This window comes from Podarcis bocagei (genome assembly GCF_964188305.1).
Source record: "Podarcis bocagei genome assembly, chromosome: Z".
Lineage (NCBI taxonomy): Eukaryota > Metazoa > Chordata > Lepidosauria > Squamata > Lacertidae > Podarcis > Podarcis bocagei.
In genome coordinates this window covers 19,234,680-19,258,736 of record NC_138140.1, presented here as the reverse complement: position 1 = coordinate 19,258,736, position 24,057 = coordinate 19,234,680, and the positions used below count along the sequence as shown (strand labels likewise).

The 24,057-nt window shown below is 45.0% G+C and overlaps 1 protein-coding gene across 2 annotated transcripts in view; it reads right to left on the bottom strand.

Annotated features, from left to right (window-relative positions):
- Positions 1-13,186: 13,186 nt before the first annotated feature.
- Positions 13,187-24,057, bottom strand: part of OLFM1 (olfactomedin 1) — a 50,508-nt gene continuing 39,637 nt past the window's right edge. For both annotated transcript variants that reach the window (XM_081178797.1, XM_081178796.1), the window contains exons 4-6: positions 23,410-23,629; positions 16,659-16,765; positions 13,187-14,886 (exon numbers count right to left, since the gene is read on the bottom strand). In XM_081178797.1, the coding sequence (XP_081034923.1) occupies positions 14,212-14,886; positions 16,659-16,765; positions 23,410-23,629 (1,002 nt within the window). In that variant the 3' untranslated portion in view covers positions 13,187-14,211. The remainder of the gene's footprint in view (positions 14,887-16,658; positions 16,766-23,409; positions 23,630-24,057) is intronic.

The window sequence follows — 24,057 nt, the reverse complement described above, 5'->3', positions numbered from 1 at the left end:
TCTTCTTTTGGTTTTTTTGTTTTAGGGGAAAAAAATGAAGTTGTCACTGATAAGGTTGTTGAAATCGGAAAGAGTCTCCTGTGGTTAACCATCTCTCTACTGTTCTTCACTTCTGAGAGGTGACATGATAGCCATCTTTGAATATCTGAAGTGCTCCCACATGGAAGATGCAGCAGGCTTGCTTTCTGCTGCTCCAGAGGGAATGACACAAAACAATCATTTCAAATGACAAAAGCAGGAGATCCTGCCCAACCTTAGGAATAACTTTCTGGTGGTAAGAGTAAGGTTACCAGATTTTCCCCCCAATGAATCCGGGGACACTTTAAATACATACATACATACATACATACATACATACATACATACATACTACACGTTCGGGACATTGATGCTGCAGCGATGGCAGTGGCAGAGGGGTGGCCTCTGCCTTGACCTCAACCGCCATGTTTCCCCTTCCTCTGAGGCTTCTATCTCCTTTCTCCATGAGCCTGGGCAGCCCCTGAGTTGTTGGTTCTTCAGTGGTGGTGGTGGGGAAGCGGTGTGCGGTGGGTCAGGCATGGAAGGCGGAGAAGGAGGGCCGAGAGCAGCGGCGGCAAGGCTCAGGCAGTGTGATGCCTCCCTTCCCATCGGAGCAGCCCCAATCTCATTCCTACTTGCGTGCAAGCAGGAGGGGGCAGGGATCCCTCAGCTGGGAAAGGAGGCTTCCCGTTGCCTAACTGAGAGGTCCCTACCCCCTCCTGCCTGCACGCAAGTAGGAGTTGGGAGACTGCTCCTATAGGCAGCGTGAAGCCTCCCTTCCCAGCTTAGTTGCTGGGGTCAGGGAAGGCGGAGGCAGCCCGGAAGCAGCATCTAAGAACCCTTGCACCACCATCATATGGGGACTTCTGAGCAGCTCCTGGAGCCAGCCAGAACCAACTGCTCCAGGCTGCTGAGACTGTCGCTACTGTGTTTCCCAGGGACATTAGATGAAATTCCAGGGATGGAATTTGCCCAGGGACTTATTCGCAAATCTGGGGACTGTCCCCGGGAAACAGGGACATCTGGTAACCCTAGGTAAGAGCCATTCCACAGTGGAATGGACTCCTAGAATTATTATTATTATTATTATTATTATTATTATTAATATTAATAATAATAATAATAATAATAATAATAATAATACCATTTGGATTGCTATCTACCAGGGATTCTTGAGGTTCCCATGTAGAGCTTTCGCCTTCCCTTGGATTGTGAGCCCACCTCAGTTCCAAAATAGTCTCTGCAGCAGCTTCAAACCACAATTCCAGGATTCCATCCAATATCACCAGGGTTCCCCTTCAACTTTCTTCCTCTTGATGCCCCATGGCAAATCCACTTCATCTCCTAACAGATGGAACAACACCATAGTCATGTTTGGAATATGCATGGGGTTTTGTTTCAGATTCATTCAGGGACTATTCTTCTCAGATATGCAGTTAATTTAACACCTGGGTTTGATCTTGTCCTTGATTATCAATATGATATTGAAGGGAGATATTATACACACGCACACGCACACGCATACACACACAGACCCCTCCAGCCCATCTTCTTCTCCAGATTGATGGCCCCATTATCTCCACTGCCTCTATGCATAGGAAAGGGAACTCTGCATGGGGGAAAGACCTGAGGGTGTGAATGCAAATCCAATTAAGCTGCATTGAAAGAGACAATTAATCTATTTTCCAATTAAGCAATAACACTGATGGGTGGGCATAAATCTGTGGAGTTGGGCACTTGGAGAATATGAGCTGCAGGAGCTTAGGGCAAGTTCATTATCGGAGTGACCTGCTTCAGATACAAAGGTCAACGATCTGACAGATCCAGCACTGTCTGCTTGTGTCAAATGTGCCTTGTTTGCCAACTCAGGAAATCAAACGGAGAGCTAATGGGTGTCCACTGAGGACTACTAGGACTATTAGGGTGCTGATTTGCACCCCATTAATTGGATACATTGGAAAATCCAATAGAGAGCTAATAGGGACCCAATGAAGTATAATGTAGTGTTAATCAGTTGGGTGCCTCTGTTGCAGAGCAGATGGTGCCTAGTCCTCAATGCTCCCAACCCTGTATTTTTATACTGGGAAGATCTGCCAAAACAGATCCCTTCCCCCCAATGCTGAGGAATGCAAAAGAAACCTCTGAGCTGCTTATTTCTAGGGCTTAAGATGTGAAAGCAAGTACAATAGAGCAAGTCGGGAGAGTCACTTTTCAGAGGAAAAGGAGCAGAGAGATGAAGCATCCTTACTTGCTAACCTGCCTCTTCTCTTTTCACTCAACAGGGTAAGGAAGAGGCGAGAGCTAAAATGACGCAGCAGTTACTCTATGAATCTTTTGGAGCAAGATGATAGCTACATTGGACTGCAAGCAGACACCTCCAGATATGACTGGAAAAGGCTTAGTGTCTGAAAACCCTGGAGAGCAGCTGCTACTCAGTGTAGACAATACCTACCTAGGTGGACCAAAAGATTCACTCATAAGAACATGAGAAGAGCCTGTTGGTTTAGGCCAGGGGTCTGCAACCTTTAAGACAAAAAGAGCCACTTGGACCCGTTTCTGAAGGAAAAAAAACTGGGAGCCGCAAAACCATTGTGACATTTAAAACAAATATATCTCCGGAGCCGCGATCTGACAGCGGGCGGGAAGGTGACGTCAGGACGGTGTGTGACTAATGCACGCACCGCCCCCATGCGATGTCATAGCCAGTACAGCGCCCGCCACAGTGGGGAGTGTCGGGCACACAATGCGCCTCCTCCCCTCGCTAGTATCCACCCCGGAGCCGCAGCAAAGGTGTAAAAGAGCCATATGTGGCTCCGGAGCCGCGGGTTGCAGACCCCTGGTTTAGGCCAAAGGGGGCCTATCTAGTGCAGCAACCTGTCCTTACTGCGGCAACCAGATGCCTCAGTGCAAAGCCCCAAAGCAGGACCTGTGTGCAAAAGTATTCTCCAATTGTCCTTCACCATTATTTGGCATTGCAAGGTAGACTGGGCATGGAGATTCTGCTACCACACTGCATAATTAAACCATATGCCTTTAAAAAGAGGATTAGACAAATTCATTGAGAAGGCTATCGATGGCTGCAGGCCTTGGTGGCTACGCTCTACCTCCATGGTCAGAGGCAGGAATGCTTGTGAATACCAGTTGCTGGAAACTGCAAGAGGGGTGAGAGCTGTTTGCTGGTTTCCCATAATGGGTACCTGGTGAGCTACTATAAAAACAGGATGCTGGACTAGATGGGACATTTGTCTGATCCAGGAAGCTCTTGTGTTATTATGCTCTTAATAGACCTCCATAAGGAGAGCCCTGCTGGACCAGGCCAGTGGCCCATCTAGTCCAGATGCTTTATATTGAGCCATACCTCTCTTGCGTTTTGCACACTGATTGGCAACAGCCCTCTAGGATTTCAGGCAGGGAATATTACACAGCCCTACCTGGAGATGTTGCTGGGAATTGTACGTGGGACTTTCTTCATGCAAAGCAGATGCTCTACCACTAATCTACAGCCTTACTTCTGAACCCCTTACCCAGTGCTTTATCCTTCAGAAATGATTTGTAATCCCCAGTGTTTAGGCTCCATCAGGGGAGTCTCTGAATGGGCCAGCTTTTCCTGCTGTGGCTTCCAAACATCAGAGGCGTTCCTGGATTTTGAACTTTAATCCATGCTGCAAAGGAGTAATCCCATCCTAATCAAGGCACGTGTGTGTGTTTCTGGCCAAAATGTCCGATTAAAGGAATTTTCAATTGTAAGCCTACTGGCAAGTCTACAGGTCGCTCCATCTCAGTGCAAAGTCGCCTCACCTGCTTTGCAACACTCAGAAAACTAATAAATGCATATCAAGTAGGAGATGGAGAGAAATTTGCATAGAAAGGCAGACTTCATTTGCATTTTCAAAGCAAAAAACAAAACAAAACAAAACCATGTAGACCAAAACAAAGATCTGTTCCTGTGGCTGTAATTTGTTGCAAACTGATTTTAATCATGGATTACTTTAATGCGCTTCATGTGGGTCTTCCCTTGCGCTTGATCCAGAAGCCACAGTTGGTGTGGAATGCTACAACATGGTTGCTGATAGGAGTGAGGCCTTGTTAGCATATAAAACCTGCTCAGAGATCTCCACAGGTTTCTGATCTGCTACTGGGCCAAGTTCAAGGTGTTCCCATGAGTATATAAAGCCCTTAACAAATTGGGACCAGTTGACCTGTAAGATCGCCTCATCCTACCTGCGCCCACTATACCACTTCAGCTGGCAAAACTGGAACTGTTCCAGGTGCCACACGGTACCTGCTTCACATTTGTAAACTCAGTCAGTAGAGCATGAGACTCTTAATCCACTGGGTACCTGTTTGTTTCTGGGCACAATTCAAATTTCTGGTTATGACCTATAAAGCCCCATACAGCTCAGGCCCAGGAGAAACTAGACTGGAGAAGTTAGACTGGCTCACTCCTGGTTCTCCTGCTGTCAAGTGAAGACTGTTTTACTCTGGTAGGCCATTGTGAACTGGCTACATTTTAAGAAAAGGGCTTTCAACAGTGCTGTGCTGTTTTTTATCTGTATTTTAATATATTTGTTTTTATGTTGTTTTAATTTTGTTTAATTAACTTTTAATGATGGTCTTATAGATAAGTTTTTAGTTTTTTGTATTTTATCTGTGAGTCCTGGTCGAGAAAAAGGTGGGATACAAATAAATATAATGATTATAGGCTGTTCTTGTTTGCTCAGTAAAGTGAGGCCAGAACTTTTCTCTTTGGACTCTGTGCTGTTTTAAATGACTTTGCTAACAATGGCATTTTATGTTTTCATTTTGTGTGTGTTCACAGCAAAGAAAAGCTTTGGGGAAGAAAAGCACCTGCAGTCCTGTGCCATCTCTTGGCTCACCTTCTCTGAATTGTGCTTCTACTGACTGTGTGCCATATGTGGATAAATGGGGGAGCAATGGTTTCTAAATATAGATACAGGGAGAGCTGCAATAGGGTTTTTTATATATAAAAAATATTGCATCCATTTATCTTCCCAAGAATGCACCTGGGGGATTTAGTAATTAAACCATACCCATCCAGTTTCTATGGTGCTCATACAAACACCCGGTAGCATCTATCATCCAGGGAGCAAAGGGGAGGGGGAGGGGGCAAGGGAATGGAGCACATTGCAAGGGGGGTGGGGAAGTCTCATTCTGCTTCACTCTGTGCACTGTTGACCTAGCTTTTCCTTTGCCCAGACAAGCCCTTTATCTGGCATGTGCCTCCAGTAAATCACAGCTTTACTTTTGTGGGCATATTAAAATTGTGACAGATATTTGATACACTTGGGCTGCGTATGCACTGTACATACATCAAGCACACGGCTCCCCCCAAAGAATCCCAAGAGTTGTCGTTTACCCCTAAAATATCCAGCTCTCTTAACAAGCTACAATTCCCAGGAGTCTCATATCCAAAGAAACCCCAGATCTGGGAAACCCAAGCCCCTGGGATCTTGCACCACTTGGCGACTGGGGTGGCATATAACAATATTCAGAAGCATTATTGTCTCTGACTGTGGAAGCAGAGCCAAGTCATTGTTGCTAGTAGTCACTGATAGCCTTATCAGCCTCCATGAATTTGTCTAATCCTCTTTTAAGGACAACTTAGCCATTGGCAACCATCATTTCCTCCTATGGGAGTAAGTTCCCTATTTCCATCTGTTTGGCATGCAGAAGGTCCTGGGTTCAGTCCCCAGTGGCATCTCTCTAGGTAGTCCTGGGAGAGACTCCCCTGTGTATTGAAAAAACCCTTGGGGTCTGCTGCTAGTCTGCGGGTTCAACACTGAGCTAGGTGGACTGTCTGGAAAAATGGTTCCACACCTGTCAGACAGAGGCATGGAGTGGGTGTTTTGGGACCAGAGTCTGCAGCTTTCTCCTTCCTTCCTCACTCTCTGCACCCACACCCACACACCAAGTAGGTTGGGCTGTGGTGAGGCTATGTGTGTGCGTCTCACTGATCCACTTTGATACACCCCCCCCACCTGAAAAGCAACACACGGATATTTATCTGGATAAATAAATATATAAAATCCCCACACCTCTTTACCAATGATCCCAAAAAATCTGCATTGGGAAGCAATTAAAGGCTGTTGCCATGGAGATCTTGACTGCTGTTGGATTGCCCCATCAGCATCCGGCTGGTTTGGAAAGTGGGTCACTTTCTGCAGCCACTCTGTGCTGCTCTCCCTGATGCTGCAACAGGGACCAGCCTACCTTTAGGTGGGAAGTTGCCACAGAGGGTGTCCATGGAAGCTCAACATCACTGTGCCCTGGAGGAAAAGGCCTCTGTGTGGTCCTGTCAGTCCTTGTGGGGAAAGGCAGTAGCTCAGCATTACAGCATCTGTCTTACAAGGAGAAGGTCCCAGGTTCAATCCCCAGCGTCAGCAAGTAGGCGCTGGGAGGAAATCCTGCCTGAAACCCCAGACAGCGGTTGCTGCCAATGATTGTAGACAATACTTTCCTTATTTTCCAAAAAAATTATTATTATTATTAAAAATCAAAAAGAAGATCTACAGTGGTTCTTAGCGAATATTCAATAGCTTTTCACCAAAGATTAACTAATCTAAATAAAAATGCAAACCAAAAGAAGGAAAAGGGAAAAAAGAAGAAGGAAGAAAGAGAAAAACGAAAATGAAAAGGGAGGAGGGAAGAGGAGGAGACCTTACGTTTCTTCATCTGTCATCTATATACAAAAAAATTATTCAGAACATCCACTCCAAGATAACACCCAACAATTCCTCTTTCTATAAGACAATATTTTGATCCTCAAACCCAGATTTAAGCTTGTTTTCTTTTTCATGCAAAAATTTTGCACGAGTTTCCAATCTTTAGTAAATATTGACAATTATTTTTCTGTGATTAAGCACATAATCTCAGCTAAGTCCTATGATCTCAATAACTGTTCCTCCATCGTAGGTATGATGAATCTTTCCATTTTCATACATATAAAAGTTTCACCACTGTGATCATGTATTGAAATATTGTTCAATTTTATATTCATTATCCCTAGCAAGCTTCATTTTAATGTTACACTTTAAAATATTCTGCATCAATGTAGTAGTAGTGGTAGTAATGATGATGATGATGATGACGATGATGAAGATGAAGATGATAATAATAATAATAATAATAATAATAATAATAATAATAATAATAATAATACATATACCCCACCATGTGACTGGGTTGCCCCAGCCACTCTGGGCAGGTTCCAACATAATGTAGAAACACAGTGAGACCTCAAACATTAAAAACTTCCCAATACAGGGCTGTCTTCAGATGCCTTTGGAAAATCACGTAATTGTTTATTTCTTTGACATCTGACAGGAGGGTGTTCCACAGGGTGGGTGCCACCACTGAGAAGGCCCTCTACCTGGTTCCCTGTAATTTCAATTCTTGCAGTGAGGGAACCGCCAGAAGGCCCTTGGAGCTGGACCTCATGTATATATTTGAATCCAATATTTCTTAGCTTTTTTACGAGTCCACCAATATACTGAGCTAGATGGACCAAGGATCTGACTCAGTATAAGAACCCTTAATATGTTCCTATGCCAAAAGGACATAATCTGACTTTCCCTAAGTATTGCTGTGGCTTCTGCAGGGCCAAATTTAACTGTCTTCCTTCCAGAATATTGGAAGGGCTCCACCTTCAACTATCTAAAGGGCTGACGTGGAAGATGGAGCAAGCTTGCCTTCTGCTGCTCTAGAAGGCAGGTTTTGAACCAATGGAGTCAAATTGCAAGAAAGGAGATTCCAGCTAAATCTTAGGAATAACTTTCTGACAGTAGGAACCATTCAACAGTGGAACAGACTCACTGGCCAGGTGGTGGACTCCCCTTCATTGGATGTTTTCAAGCAAAGGTTGGAGGGCTGCCCTGCCAGGAGGACCTTGATTCCTGCATTGCAGGGCATTGGACTAGTTGACCCTCGGGGCCCCGTTACAACTCTACTATTCTATTATTCTATCTACCATCTGCTATAGCATGCTAAAAAAATAGGCTTATGCAGCCTCAGACCTGCAATTTGCCTAGCGACTGCTTCCCCCTTCCCGTCTTTGGAAGCCCCAGCTCCATGGATATCTCCCAACCGTAGCAAGAAAAACAAGGTCATAATCACCTTATTGATTCTGTCTCCAGCTGAAGGAATCTAATCCTCTGTGTGTGCGCGTTTGTGTGTCATTCAGAGCAGAGCTAGCAATCCAGTCTTTAACTCTAGCAGCTAGGGGATTCTCTATCGCTCGGTGGAAGGCTTATGTTGTTACAACACGTCAATCAGTCTCGAGAACGCGTGCATTAAGTAGATGGCCTTCTTGTCATTTCTCCCCCCACCCTCCTCAGCTGATTATCTGAAAAGAGAGCAATTTCCTTTTCAATTCCTCCTGCTGCAGGAGGACCATATGGCCCTGGAATCCAAATCCTGCTTTGCCCAGGATGAATCTGTCTCTCTCTCCCTGGGAGAGCTGAGGACCATTTCAAGCAAAAGGGAGAGACTTAGTGAAGCTGGTTCATGGCAAGGCTGGAGATGGTATTTGTATTTATAGATGACTTAAGTTCTGATCCTCCTTGTCACCCAAGGAGGGTGATGGGTCTGAGGTTCCATAGAAACACAGGAAACTGCATAATATTGAGAGTCAGCAACTGGTCAATCCAACCCAGTGTTCTCCTGAAGAGTCACCAGCCACCAACCTCTCCCATCGAAATGAAGACATCAGTCTGAGTCTGTGTTTGTGTGTGGTGAAAATTCTGCTGCTTCCACATCATGAGGTTTATTTAAACTTAGTGCATTCATTATACATCATTCTTCTTCTTATTTACAAGCCTCATTTTCCCTAGACTGGGACTCAAGGTGGCTTAGAAATAAAAATGCAAAACACAGATAAAATAGGAAAAGAAGCTACAATCATAGAAAAGACAATTATTTAAAAATGAATGAGGTTAAAACAATACAAAAGCAAATCTATTAAAATTACAGAGAAAAAACAATAAAAAGTCATTTCCTTAAATATAGACTTCTGAAACGTTGTTGTTGTTTAGTCGTTTAGTCGTGTCCGACTCTTTGTGACCCCATGGACCAGAGCACGCCAGCTAAAGGTCAACAAGGATCCTTTCTGTCACAGCTCAGTGATGTTTTGCAATCCTAAAAAGGTTTAGTCCTGGAGGAGACTTTCCCAGCTGTGCCTGAACCTTTCAGGCTTCAACCTGGGACCTTCTGCATGTAGAGCAGATTCCCTACCCACTGAGCTATGGCCTATCCTCTCAAAAAGAGGAAGTAAAATTCTAGTCCTCGTGCCTTTTGATCTCTTAAAATGATGACACTTTTGAACTGTGGATAGACATCAGCCGCTTTCCTGAACCTAGTCAATAGGCCAAGAATGTGACGGTGCTTGTGGTTTAAACTGGGCTGAAGATTTTGTGCATAATGTTGGTTTGGGAGGCTGTGGTGTCATTAGGATATATGGTTTTATTTACAAATCTATACAATCTGCAGGGATGCGGGTAGCGCTATGGACGCGAGTGGCCCTGTGGGTTAAACCACAGAGCCTAGGACTTGCCAATCAGAAGGTTGGCGGTTTGAATCCCCGCGACGGGGTGAGCTCACAATGCTCAGTGCCTGCTCCTGCCCACCTAACTGTTCGAAAACACGTCCAAGTGCAAGTACCGCTCCAGCGGGAAGGTGAACGGCATTTCTGTGCGCTGCTCTGGTTCGCCAGAAGCGGCTTAGTCATGTTGGCCACATGACCCAGAAGCTGTACGCCGGCTCCCTTAGCCAATAAAGCGAGATGAGCGCCGCGACCCCAGAGTCGGTCACGACTGGACCTAATGGTCAGGGGTCCCTTTACCTTTATACAACCTGAGCATAAGCCTGAGGGGTTCACAGCATTAACACCGTGAACAGATCTTGCTTCTTCATTAGTTGCAGCTTTGGATGCAGCGCAGAGCAAGCAGGTTTCTGTGTCTCCAGCTTCCAGGCTGCTTCTAGCTCAACTCTCACACTCCACTCAGGCTCTTGATTTCTCCTAGGAGCTAAGTGAGAAGGGGTGGAGGAAAGGCCCACCACCCCTTAACTTGGAGGGCCCCATCACTTAGTTGTGGATCTTGCGACCTGGGCCAATCTTTGGGGATGCCAATGAGGATTCTCAAGTGGCCAGCTAAGGTCATTGTCCTACAAAGAAGCTTGCCTGACTATCTCAGCAATACAATCCTCTATTAAATTCTAACCTTCATTGGGTACAGGACCCCAAGAACTGGAAGGGACTCAGGGCATTTTCCAGACTGACCCCTGATACCCACAGCGTCAATTATTGTCTAGTATATAATGCACTGAGAAAACAATACTTGGGACAAAGTTTAAGGAGAGATGAGAAGACGTCAGGCTATGAATCTTTCATTTGGGTACACATGAGAAATATCCAACAGTGAAGACAGCACATTTTTCATCTTCAGCAACTGATGGGAGGACTCCTAGGAGGGGATGCTACATCTTCCTAGGGAGTGTCTAGATCTTGTTTTATGCTTTTAGGTTTTGAGAGATTTTGTTCAGATTTGTATACATTCATTTTATTCCATTCCATTTTATTCCATTTCAATAATTGTTAAATGAGTCTTTCCTTTTTAAAGGGGTATCTTGTGATTTGCCAGGGAAACTTAACATTGAGCCAGGGTGGCATACTGTTTACAGTGGTGGACTAGCACCTAGGGGACCAGGGTTCGAATCCCCACTTGCCCTGCCTCTCAGCCTGACCTACCTCACAGGGTTGTTGTGGGGATTAAATGCGGAGGGAGAGAACCATGCACACCACTTTGAACTCCTGGGGGGGGGGAGTGGGATATAAATGGAATAAATCAAACAAAATCCGTTCATGCTGCAGTTGACCAGGGTCTGAGTTAACTTCTCTTAATAGGTCAGGGCATCTGACTGTTAACCAGAAGGCTGGTTGTTCAAGGCCACCCAGGGATGGCTGTGAGCAGGATTCCTGCATTGCAGAGGGTTGGACTAGATGACCCTTAGGGTCCCTCCCAACTCTATGATGACTAGATACAGATAAGATACAAATCAAAAAGGTGAGCCAGGTAGAAATTTCAGGATCCTGCTTGCGGATTGCGACTCTCTCAAACCTCACAAATTTATCTTGATCCTTTGTTGACATCAGATGCCTGGCACGACTGGAGAGCCTGGTGACAGGCAGTTACACAGTCTTGCCACAATTGTTGCTGATCGTCCAGTGCCATGCACTTAGTTTCATACAACTGACTCTGGTTTTTCAGGCCACCTAGAAAGAATGATTTGAAGTCATGCAGCAGATGCCAGAGGGCTGAAATGTTTCCAAGTCAAGAGAACAGCTGGCAGGCTGAAAGGGAATTCTGTGTGTACTCTCATTATGATAATGCAGTAATGACTGCTGGTAATTAAAGATCTGTCAGCTCTCCCAGTGGAACAAACCTCTGCTTTTCTGAAAAGTAATATGCTGTGGATGTTCCCAACAGCTACCAAATTCAGTTAACTTGCACACCAGAGGGGCCACAGGGAACGGATGGTATGCTTTGGCTGTTTGAAAAGCTCCCATAGTTTGGGGCAGCATTGAAGGTGAAGCACGAAGGCTCTGCAAAGCCAGTGCTGTTCATCAGCTATCTCCTAGGTTTTGTGTGTTGGGACTTGTGGAAGTCAGCTGGTCATTCACCACACCCCAACCAGTGTGATGTTATCTGCAGAGCACGTGGAGCCCCAGCAGAGTCTTCAGAGATTTCCTGCTCCCAGCAGAACATCCTCTTCCAGAGTCTCCAATTAAGAGGAAAACTCCTCTCCCACACAGTTCAAAGTAACCAAGTGTTCATTGTCTCCAGATGCAAGACAAAGCTAAACACTGCTATCTACTATGTGCAGTCCTTATGGCCTTTGAGGTAAAGATACATATGTATGGAGAGATCCATCAACACTATCACCACGCTAGCTAACGCTGCCATGGAAAACCCACAGTCTCTTCCCCTGACTCTCACAGATTCAGAGTCAGATTCTGCCAGCAAAACAGAGCAGGAAATGAACCTGCAACAGGACTAGACATAATGAAAGCAATGCCCTAGAGACTATGATACCCGTCTCTACACATAGGCATACAACCTGAACCAATGAGAGGGTGAATGGCTCAGCAAGGCATGCAGTCAACCTCACTGGTGTTGCTATGGCAACCCAGTGCGCCTGGCACCCTTATCTCAGCACATCCAGATGTGGGGGATATGCTCCTCAAGACATGAGCCCAAGCACGGTGTAATTTAAGCCATGGTTCACATTACACCAAAAGTGTGAATTGTTTGAAGCAAACTAATAAGGTTTGTATAGGCTGTGTGAGGACCTCCCCCCACCCTCACCCAGGCTTGTTGTGTTTCGTGCATGGCAGGGGGTTGAACTGGATGACCTCTGGGATACCTCCTAACGGTTGTGGGGATGTATCTGCCTTGAGAGACAATGGAGTGTGCCTTTGGGGGTGAAATCAAACTGCTGGGTTAGCAGCGCAGTGTGTATGGAGGTCCTGGGGTGTCCAGACAACACGACACCCCTCTTAGCCTCGCTGATGTAGTCCAAAGGAAACTAGAGCAATGCATTTGGCACCAACTTGGCTGGAGGAGTTTCCCAAAGGAGACGTACAAGGCGCCACCGAACCGTCTTAGGGACCCACTCCAGATTTGTGTAGGTTTACTCCATAAGCCTTTTCTTTCCCAAAATATATCCCACAAGGCAATAAAGGTTTAGGAACAGAGTCTTCCTTCTCCAAGAAGGGCTACCTTCTCAGATTGACAAGCCCCAGCTGCAGAAATGCCTTTTTGACCGTTGGCCCACTAGTGGTCTCATCCGCTCAGTCTACCAGAGCCTGGTCTTCATATGCAGGCGAAATCCCTAACTCACTGAGGGTTTAAGACCCACCTTCAGCTGTTTTAGCCAGCCAGTCAAAGCCATTTCCCGGGATGTGGCTGCTGTCACTTGCAGACAGCTTCTAGCAGACACAGGTAAGAGTGGGGAACAAAAGTGTACGAAGTACCCTAGAGGCAAGATGTGTCCCCCATCAGAGGTACTGCCCCTCTTCTAACGCCCCATACACCCCATACAACTCTGACTCTACAGTTCTATGGTGCTTTGAATTTAAACTCCACACAGTTAGTCACTTTTTAAGATATGAAACCTTCATTTATTAATCCAAATGACATCATTGGCATTTACAACATTCATTGCATAAACTTGGACATACAAAGTTTTTGTTTTTTTACCACCTCTGGTTAATAACAGACATAACATTGTACAAGATATTGGCTGGATACATGTTCAAACAAATATTTGGGTACAACAACTTGTCCATAATACATACCTTTTTATATATTTTTTTTTCATTTTTTTTTATTCGTGTATTTATATCTACTTAAAGAGACACAGATCCATTAGCTACTTTGGGTCCCAGGACAATGAATCTAAAGGTGACATAAAACACAGAGGGGGGAGATGTTCGTTCGTTTGTTTGTTTTTTAAAAAAAGAAGAAGCAGAGAGTGAAATACTCGAGAGTAGGCGCCATGGGAGACAATATCTACCTGCAACATTCCTTCTAAAAGTAAAATAAAAAAATTAAAATTGAGAAGCCCATTGATGTGAGTCAACTTCAACACCTCATCATAGCTGACTGTGATGGAAGGAACTGTCCATGCAATGCACCAAAAAATAAGAGAGCAATTGAAGAATCAGGTGTCCCCCCCTTCCCCCCCCCACATCCCCATGATAAAGTTTTCCCCCCAACAGTCATCGCCTTTTACTTTGTACTTTATAACTACAACTTTGCTATCAGAACAGTAGGGAAAGAGAACAGACAGACCACCTGCCCTTGAAAAATAAGACACCCAAGAACAGAAAATTAATTTGTCAAGTGCAGTTCCAGCTGCAAATAAGTTGGTTTCATTCCCCCCCTCCCAAAGGTCTATAACACGAGTTAGATGTTTGATTGAAAATTCGGAGAGGTATGAGCGCAGATCTCTTGCAGGTTTAAATACCGGAGACTCCCACATTGACATTTTGGCAGCTGTTTTCCATTTCTATATCTATTTTTTCTTTTAAAATATATTTCCATAGTATGTATCCCTTCCAGGTTTGTTTGTTTTTTGTTAAATGGTTCAGTTCCTTTCCCGACGAAAAAAAGTGGACTACAATTCATCTGATCGGACCACGTGGAAGAGGGTGACGTTGTAAAGGATTTGATGACCGTTGTTCCACGCATAGAGAGCTCTGTCCTTGGGGTTGTAGTCCAACATGGAAATGTGGGAGTATTTGTTTAGGAAGGGGATATCGATGTATTCGTAAGTGGAAGTGTTGGTCTGATAGGCGTAGGTCACTTTCGTACCCCCCGAGTAACCATTGGTGACGTATAATGTGCCACAAATGATGAACCCTTCTCCAGCACTGCGTTTCGGGTAACTGGTGTTCCAAGTCTGGATGCTCTGCAAAGTGTTGGGGTCCAGCTTGCTGATGACAATGTTGCCTGCATTCTGGTTGGTGGCATAGACGGCCCACAGGCCATTCTCATCCACCATGAGGTCAATGTCCGAGTGGCCACCCCAGGCATAGTGGTAGACATTGTTATAGCCGGCATAGTCCAGGCTACGAGTCTTAAGGATGGTCTCCGTTTTCAAGTCAAATTTGATTATGATGTGGCTTTGGTATTTGTTGAAAAAGATGGAGCCATTATAGACCACTTGTCCTGTCCCAGACCATGGGTGAGGGAGGCGGTGGGAGGTGAAGTTGTCTGTGTTAATGAAATCGGACATGGATTTGTACTCCCGGACAAAGCGATTGTTGTGATAGCTGTCCATATACCAGACCTACAGAAAATGCATACAGATATCAGCATTAGGAAGAAGGAAGAAAAGATGTTTGAGAAACATTCTGTATAGATACCAGGTTGTGTCCACTCAGAGTAGATCCATCACCCTCTTTACCCAGGCTTTTGACACTTGACGTGCATGCTTTTAGGAGCCACCTTATAAACAGTGGTACCTCGGGTTACATACGCTTCAGGATACAGACTCCGCTAACCCAGAAATAGTGCTTCAGGTTAAGAACTTTGCTTCAGGATGAGAACAGAAATCGTGCTCCGGCAGCGCAGCGGCAGCAGGAGGACCCATTAGCTAAAGTGGTGCTTCAGGTTAAGAACAGTTTCAGGTTAAGAACGGACCTCCGGAACAAATTAAGTACTTAACCCGAGGTACCACGGTATGTGTTTGTCAGTTGTTTTAAATGGTTTTTTATTGTGTTTTAATGCCTGGGACCTTAGGGTGTAGGACAAACAGCAGCAACAACAACAATTAAAAAAAATAGGTTGCAGCATTTTGGTCTAGAGAAACTGTAAGATGATAGACGTTTATAAAATTATGCACAGCATGGAGAAAGTGTAGAGAGATTTCTCTCTCTCATAAGGTTAGAACTCATGGGCATTCCAAGAAGATGAATATTGCAACATCCAAGACAGATAAAATGAAGGGCTTCTTCATGCAGAGCATAGTTAAACTATGGAACTGACTTCCACAGGAGGAAGTAATGGCCACCAATCTAGATGGCTTTAAAAGAGGAGCCAAATTCATAGAGAAGGCTACCAATGACTGCCAGCTACGATGGCTGTGCTCTGCCCCTACAGTCAGAAGCAGGAATGCTTCTGAATGCTAGTTGTTGGAAACTGCAGGAGGGGAGAGAGCTCTTGGGCTCAGGTCCTGCTTACTGGTTTCCCATAATGGACATCTGGTTGGCCAATGTGAGAACAGGATGCTGGACTAGATGGGCCTTTAGCTTCATCTAGCTTCATCTGAAGGCAGCCCTGTTTCGGGAAGCTTTTAATGTTTGATGTATTATAGTATTTTAATATTCTTTTGGAAGCCGCCCAGAGTGGCTGGGGAAGCCCAGCCAGATAGGCGGGGTATAAATAATAAATTATTATTATTATTATTATTATTATTATTATTATTATTATTATTATTATTACTAGCAGACTCTTCTTATGTTGCTGGACTTGACCCGCTTAGGTATACTAATTTAAATTGGTCTACTCTGAGTAGTTGTATGCAACACTCTGCTTTGCTGTCTGTTGTAAGTAGCACCAAGAATGAACTGAGAACTAATTCAACCTTGTGCTTCAATGCTAATCGACAGCTTGTGGATTCAGTTGGGAAATTGGGGTCTCCACAATACCATTACAGATGGAATATATTTCTACGGAGTCAGTTCATACATTTAACTGCATTTCCTGTATAGCAATATAGTAATTAAATACCCTGCAATCGAGTGATGACTTTAAAAAGCCCCATTTCTATTACATACTAAAGGGCGCAAGACACTCTCTGCAGCATCCCATCTAAGGAGCATAGGAATATATGGGACAAGGCAGTTCCTTATTGAACGTGGCCCCGAGCTGCGAAAAAAATGGGCACATTATGAGAAACAATGAAAAGTTGTGTGTGCGTGCGTGTGTGTTTTCATGAAAGCATAATTCTGTGAATGGGAACTGTCAAATATCCCTTGTCATCCTGTCCATGATTTAGTATGGGATCAAAGGAAGAAGCTCAGGATCATGTTACAGGTGCAGTGAGGTTCATCATCTTACCTTGCTCTCACCCTCTGGAGCTAGTGGGTCTGTCATCCATGAGCCAAACCTGGATCCAGATGTCTTGACTGTGATTGGGTCACTTATTGCTGTCAGTTTCCCACAGGCTGCAGAAAGGTTGAACACAATGGGAGTGAGCAAACTATGTGATTTTTTTAATGGTGCCCTGTCTAAATCAGCCATTATCTTGGGAATTATCTTTTTTTTGGGGGGGGGGTGGAGGGACGGCTTTCCATTTCATAAGCCACCCAGTCAGGTCCTTGGCTGGAGGACTATCACTGAATGTGAACAGGAAAGCCCCTGTAAACATTAGCAGACCATGTGCAGAATTCTTATACAGGTATACACTTCACTGTGTCTTGAGCAGACCCTTTTCTAAACCTGGTGGTCATACTCTTAGTAACATTTGCTGGGAATTGCAGGAGGGGAAAGTTGTTATTGTGCTCAGTCTTGCTTGGGGCATCCCATAATGATTATTTGTTGGCCACTGTGAGAATAGGAGGTTGGACTAGATGGGCCCCCAGCAATGCTCTCCATGTGGAGGTCAACTGTGAGAGCAGAACCTCCATGCCCAAGGGGAGTCTAGCTCTAAATGCCAGTTGCTGGGAAATCACAAGTGGGGAGAGTGTGCTCAGGTCCTGCTTATGGATTTCACATTGACACCTCTGCTTGGCCACTGTGAGAACAGGGTGCTGGGATAGCTGGGCCATTGGCCTCATCCAGCTGGGCTCTTCTTAGCTTCTTCTGTTCTATCCATCTGCAAGGAAATTCCCTCTTTTCAGAAACTGAGTTTACAAAGAAAGTGCTCCTCTTTCAAGAGGGAACACAGGACATTGCCTTTAACTGAGCCAAACCACAGGTTCATCTAGATAAGCATTGTTAGCACTGACTGGCAGCAGCTGTCCAGGGGTTCAGGACTTTCCCGGTTGTTACCTGGAGATGATCTTACCAAAGTGAGTGAAGGAGACACAGGATGTTAGGATTCCAGTGCACTTTGCACCCAGAGAGGCATGTAGCCCCTTGCATTGCAGCGAGTTTGACTAGATGGCCCTTTGGGAACCTTCCAACTCAACCATCCTATGATCCTATCACCATCCAGGGTGTTTGTGATGCCACGGAACACTCATAAACTGCTCAGGTGAAAACAAAAACAAAAAGATTGGCTTTGTGAGACACAGCAGGGGGTCCCTTCTTGGATCATCCAGTGATCATCCACACAGGTCAGATAGCCATCTGTTGGGGATTCTTTGGCTGAGACTCCTGCATTGCAGGGGATTGGACTAGACCCCTGGGGTTCCAACACTCCAATTCTAGGATTCTTTCTGGGTAGCAAAATGTAACCTCGAGTCAGCTGTGAAAGTGCTAAACAATGGGCAGCAGTGGAGATCTGAACAGCACATTCCAAACAGCAGCTGACATCATCATCACGATGCATTAGAGCGGTTACAGTGCCTATGACTCCCTCCTCCTTCTCTAATTAATGGTAATTAAATTGAGAATTGTCAGCCACATCCAGTGGCCTCCTTCTCTTAACAAACAGCAGCCTTATTAAGAAAACTGCCTCCTGGCACTCCTAAGAAAGGAAATTGTTCTGAAAACAGCTGGGATGCTAATGGTTCAAAGGAGCAAAGAAAGGAAATTGACCAGAATCAGGACTTTTGATGATGGAGCAGAGATAACTCTTTCATGTTTTCACTCTTGCTTACAAAACCACTGATTTGTTGGATGACTGGTATTTGCCAGCTGCTATTGAGCCAAAAATTATAGTGCTTCTCAGTCATCTAAGCTGGCATTTTTTATCACTGGCATGCCACTGTATTAACTGAGAGTTCCTTGCTTGATGTTTTCAATGCTGTTAGGACTGCCTATGCCATGTTCACATCAGCACTATGATGCCACTTTAAACAATCATGACTTCCTCCAAAGAATTCTGGGCACTATAGTTTGTTAAGGGTGTTGGGAGACGTCCAAAGACCCCTCTTCCTCTCTCATGGATTTAGATGGATCAATTCTCTGATGGACGCTGATGGACTCAGTTTAAGCCAGTTCAGGAGATGGGCTTTTTTCTCTCACATGTTTCACATGCAAAAGGTCCCAGGATCAGTTCCGAGTATGTTCAAATAGGGCAGGCATGGCCAAACTTGGCCCTCCAGCTGTTTTGGGACTACAATTCCCATCATCCCTGACCACTGGTCTTGTTAGCTAGGGATGATGGAAGTTGTAGTCCCAAAACAGCTGGAGGGCCAAGTTTGGCCATGAAGGTCCATGGTTCTGACATGTGTGTTCCACATGTACTCCACCCTGCACCGTTGTCTCTGTCCAGGGTCCTGACCCTCTCCAGCAAGAATCTGGTTCAAGACAGCCTTCCATGGGCCTTCCTTCCTGCATTCTTGTCTGGGACCCTAGCTGTTATTGGGAACACAGAAATAAGACACAAACCCCTAGCTAGTTCCATAAATTTATGTGCACCTCGCACTCAAAACAGAGGGCACAAAATACACCTTGGAACATACCATATTTTTTGCTCTATAAGACTCACTTTTTCCCTCCTAAAAAGTAAGGGGAAATGTGTGTGCATCTTATGGAGCGAATGCAGGCTGCGCAGCTATCCCAGAAGCCAGAACAGCAAGAGGGATCACTGCTTTCGCTGCGCAGTGATCCCTCTTGTTGTTCTGGCTTCTGAGATTCAGAATATTTCTTTTCTTGTTTTCCCCCTCCAAAAACTAGGTGCGTCTTATGGCCTGGTGTGTCTTATGGAGTGAAAAATACGGTAATTAGGAATGGAATTGGAAATAAAATTGCTGAATTGAAGCATAATGCTGTTATATAATTCTATGGTGTGGCCACATTTGGAGTACTGTGTTCAGTTTTTGTCCCCTCATCTCAGACAGGACGTTGGAAAAGGTTCAGAAAAGGACCACCAAAATGATCAAGGGGATGGAGTGACTTCCTTAGGAGGAAAGGCTACAGCATTTTGGACTTTATAGTTTAGAGAAGAGGCAAGTAAGAAGTGACATGATAGGAGCTTCTAAAATGATGCATGGCATGGAGAAAGTGGATAGAGACTCGGGGCAGATAAAAGGATGTGCTCCTTCATACAGCAAATTGAACTCACTCCTGCAGGAGGGAGTGATGGTCATTGATTTGAATGGCTTTAAAAGAGGACTGGGCAAATTCATGGAGCAGAGGCCCATTGCTGGTTACCAACCACGATGGCTGTGCTCTGCCTCCACAGCTGGAGAGAGCAGTGTTTCTAAAAACCAGTTGGAAACCCCAGGAAGTGAGGGGGCTCTTTTGCTCAGGTCGTGATTGAGTTTCCCATTGGGGCATTTGGTTGGCCACTGTGAGAATGGGATGTTGGACTAGTTGGGCCATTGGCCTGATCCAGCAGGCTTGTCCTTATGTTCTTATATAAACTTCATTTACTAGCATCCACACATATATGAACCAAGCATCCATTTACTGGCTTCACCAAATGATAATGTGCAATCATTTTCAGTGTGGAAAGAGGTGGTTGGGGAAACAATCACTCTCAAAAACTTTGCTCACAGTTCCTGTGACTGTTTCCTACCTCCACATTACCTGTATCGACACCTTCCCTTACTTGCCTCAATTGGTGCCATTTGCTAAGATCTAACATCTCAGTTTATTGGGGATCGCATTCTGAGCAGCTTGAGGCCGTACTGTTACACCCCCAGGTGTCATAAAGCCCATGTGGAATGAGAGCAATGCTTTGGCTCTCATTCTGAATGAATGTACAATTTTACGTCTTTTTCTGTCCTACACTGAAAACTTACCCGCCCCGCAAAAAGTGGGTTCAGAGAATGCATCTAATCCTTTTTCAAAATGATCTCAGTCTGTCAAGGTACTCAACATCCAGGTTTTGAAGTTCTGATGAATGTGTGTGTGTGAAATAGAAGATAGCAATTTGGCCCTAGTTACAGAGTTGGTGAATCAGAAAATGGGCAGACTAGGGGTCTTCAGTGCAGTGATTTCAAATATGAGCCCCGCTGACTCCTGAGAGCACACCTGTTCAGCCATTCCTCTGAACCGAACTTCTGATTTTATAGTTTTACCTCTTTTGATTTTTAAAAACTGTTTTGCTTCTCAATTGCTTGTTTTATTGTCTATTTTAATGAAGGATGTCTTAGTGCCCCAATGGAATTGTTATTGCCTGTTTTAATTACAGATTGGTTTTAGAGTTGTAAACCGCTTGGGGGCCAATTTGGCATGTAAGCAGCATATAATCAATAAATAACACTGGACAATTATGGTGGCATCCAACTTAAGTTCTAGTCAGAAAAGAGGTGTTGTAATTAATATACCTAAATTTGCCACATCCATCAGTTCAGTGGGGCTTCTCTAAGTAGAAGTATAATTGGCTACAACTGATTCATTTGGCCTGAGGATCACTTTGAGACAGAAGTAACGGGAAACAAGGAAAAGGCTCCACCTCATCCTTTCAAGTAGTCTCATCCAGCAGAGCAGGTGTCATCCTCCAGGAAAACAGATAGGGCCTGAGGTCTACCTGTTGTGGACCCAGGAGTAAAAGCATCAGCAGCAGGATGTTGGGGGTGACCAAGACTTCATAGTTCTGTGTTCGTAATAAGCATAAAGAGAGCTTGGGTGCTACATCAAGTCAAAGGGGGCCTCTAAAGTCTAGTGTCCTGTTCCTACAGCAGTCAACTGGATGCTACAATAGGAAGCCAATGAGCAGAACCTGACCACAGAAGCAGCAACTCTCCCTGCTTGTGATTCCCAGCATTTGCTTCCATGGCAGCCATTTAGTGAGTGGTAGAACTCCCCCGCCCCCCGATAAATCACACTCCAGAAAGGTTGGCACCCCCTGGTTCAGTTCAGTGGATGCTGACAAGCAGCAGCTCACCAGAATTTCAGATAGGAGGGCTTTCCAAGCTGTACCTGGAGATCTGTTGGGGATTGGACCTGGGACCTTCTGAATGCCAAGCCTATCTCCTGGCACAGAGTTGTGGGCATCACTCCAATGCTTCCCAAATCTCCCTACTGTGTGAATGTGCTGACGTGTGCAGTTAATGAACAATATCCTTGCTACCTGAATCATTTGTTTCCTTTCAAGGTTCTCCTTTGAACTTTGACCCAGTGGTAGCCAATGAGCAATGCATTCCAGGAATGTGTGATGTAGAACAAGGCAAGAGCATCGCTGTCTCCAAGTTCACAGACCAGCTTATAGTCATCTAGGACATGTTGGGGCTGGAACCATAATCATGCAGTAGCTGGGACTTATTCCCCCCCCCTTCCTCCTCCATTTTTGCAAACTGGATAAAAAGGAGAGTATCTCTGAGCATGTTCAGAGTGCTTGCCAAAGAACATACTTTGGTCCTTGCAAGGATTTGTGTGTTCAGTGGGATTTTTCACTTCTCTCTCTGTACAGCAAATGCACACACACACCCTAAACACATATTGAAGTACTCCCTATCACTTCCAAAGTGGCTCGCCGTGTGTGTGTGCTGTCCAGGAATCACTTGATCCAAAGCCCCACAGAGCAGCTGAAACATGCTGCCTGATACTTTGGAGTCTAACCAAACAACACCTCCCAGTTTGGAAACCTGATTCCTGATATGTGGAGACCTATGGAGACTCAAGGAAATGCACTCTGCACCACCTCATGAGCACCTTTGCCTACGCTTTCTCTCATTCTTTCTCTTTTTCTCCCTCCCTCTCTTTTCCATGGTTAAAACACTGGCACTGAAAACAGGTGCTGGGTTAGGAACACAAGCTCCACCTAGCTTAGTACTATCTGCTCTGACTGGCAACAGCTTCCCAGAGTTTTAGACCAGGGGGGCATTTCCATCCCCACCTGGGACTGACCGTGGGGATTTCTGCATGCAAAATACATGCTCTGCCACTGTGTTATGGACTCTCCCCTAAATATTACATTTCTAGTCCTCATTGTTCAGAATTAAGGGGCCAAATGGACACTGGCTCTCCAGGCTTTCAGAAAACGGTATTTCCCCAGCTCCAGCTACACATGTCAGAGACTGAACCTGGGACCTCCTGGGAGGATAAACAGCAGGTGCTTTGCCACTGAGCTATGGTCCTCCCGCTAAGAATAAAGTAAGGTTCTAGTCCTCATTGTTCTCAATAAAGGGCTGCCTTAAATTGGAACATTGGAAGGTATTTTATACCATTGGTGTATCTTGCCCAGTAGAATCATATAATTAGAGAATTGTAAAGTTGGAAGGGACCCCAAATGTCATCTAGCCCAACTCCCTGGAATGAAGGCATCAAGGCTAAAGAATCCCTGACAGATGGCCATCCAAACTCTGCTTAAAAACCTCCAATAAAGGAGAGTCCACCATATGTCAAGGTCATGGAATCATAACATTACGGTAGAGTTGGAAGGGACCCCAAGTGTCATCTTGTCCCAACCCCCCTCTCGCAGTACAGGAATCACAGCTAGTGTTTCTGACATTGACTGGCAGCAGCTCTCCAGCAAGTCTTTCCCCAGCCCTAACACGAGATGCTGGGGACCAGACTGGGCAGTCTTTGGCACATAAGGTGGATGCTCTACCCACTGCGCTACCACCCCCTTCCCCTCAAGGAAGGGTTATGTCCTCTTGACATAAAGCTTGGCTCTGTACACATGGCTCCTAAACCTCTTGAGTCTTGGTGACTGGTTGACATTAAACGGGTTAGAGGCATGTGCCCCCTGCCCTCTGCTCCACCAGGGCAGGTCCTCCTCCTCCTGCTCGCTTGGGTCGTGCAGGCCTACCTAATTTTTGCATGCAAGCCCGGAGTCTCTCCTCAAGATTTGACACTCTGTTCTGAAGCTCTTCGTAGTCATAGGCGCCAATCTCCTCCTGGAGCTCGTTAAGAACTGACGTCAGATTCTGGACCTCCTCTTTAAACTGCAAAACCAATTTGGCATCGGCCTTGTACTCCTCCAACACAGGGATCAGGGGCCTAAGCTCCTCCATTTTCGCTTTAATCGCCTGCAAGGTTAAAATAAGCTTGGTTTCAATGCTCTGGTCTGCAAAAGCCCTCCTTACCCCTCGCCTACCTCTAAGAGAGCTGCCTGCCTGGGATGCGCTTTCTCCAACACCCTCACAACAAAAGACCACCATTATTATTAGTATTATTAATGCTTGCTGAGTAGGGGTGGGGTGGGTGTCCAAATGTGGAAAGGATATATAAATATATTATATAATATTAAACAGTCTGGAGCACACCATCTTATTTGGGAAAAAAGGCCTTTATTTAGAATTTTTTTTCTTTTTTTTTAGAATGCAACATCTTAAGGTTACATGCTTCAGTCACATACACAAATTCTTTTTTTCCCTTTTCCATAAATTAATAATAATAATAATAATAATAATAAATAATTAATGCATCAACAAGGATTTTTGCAAAACTAGTCATG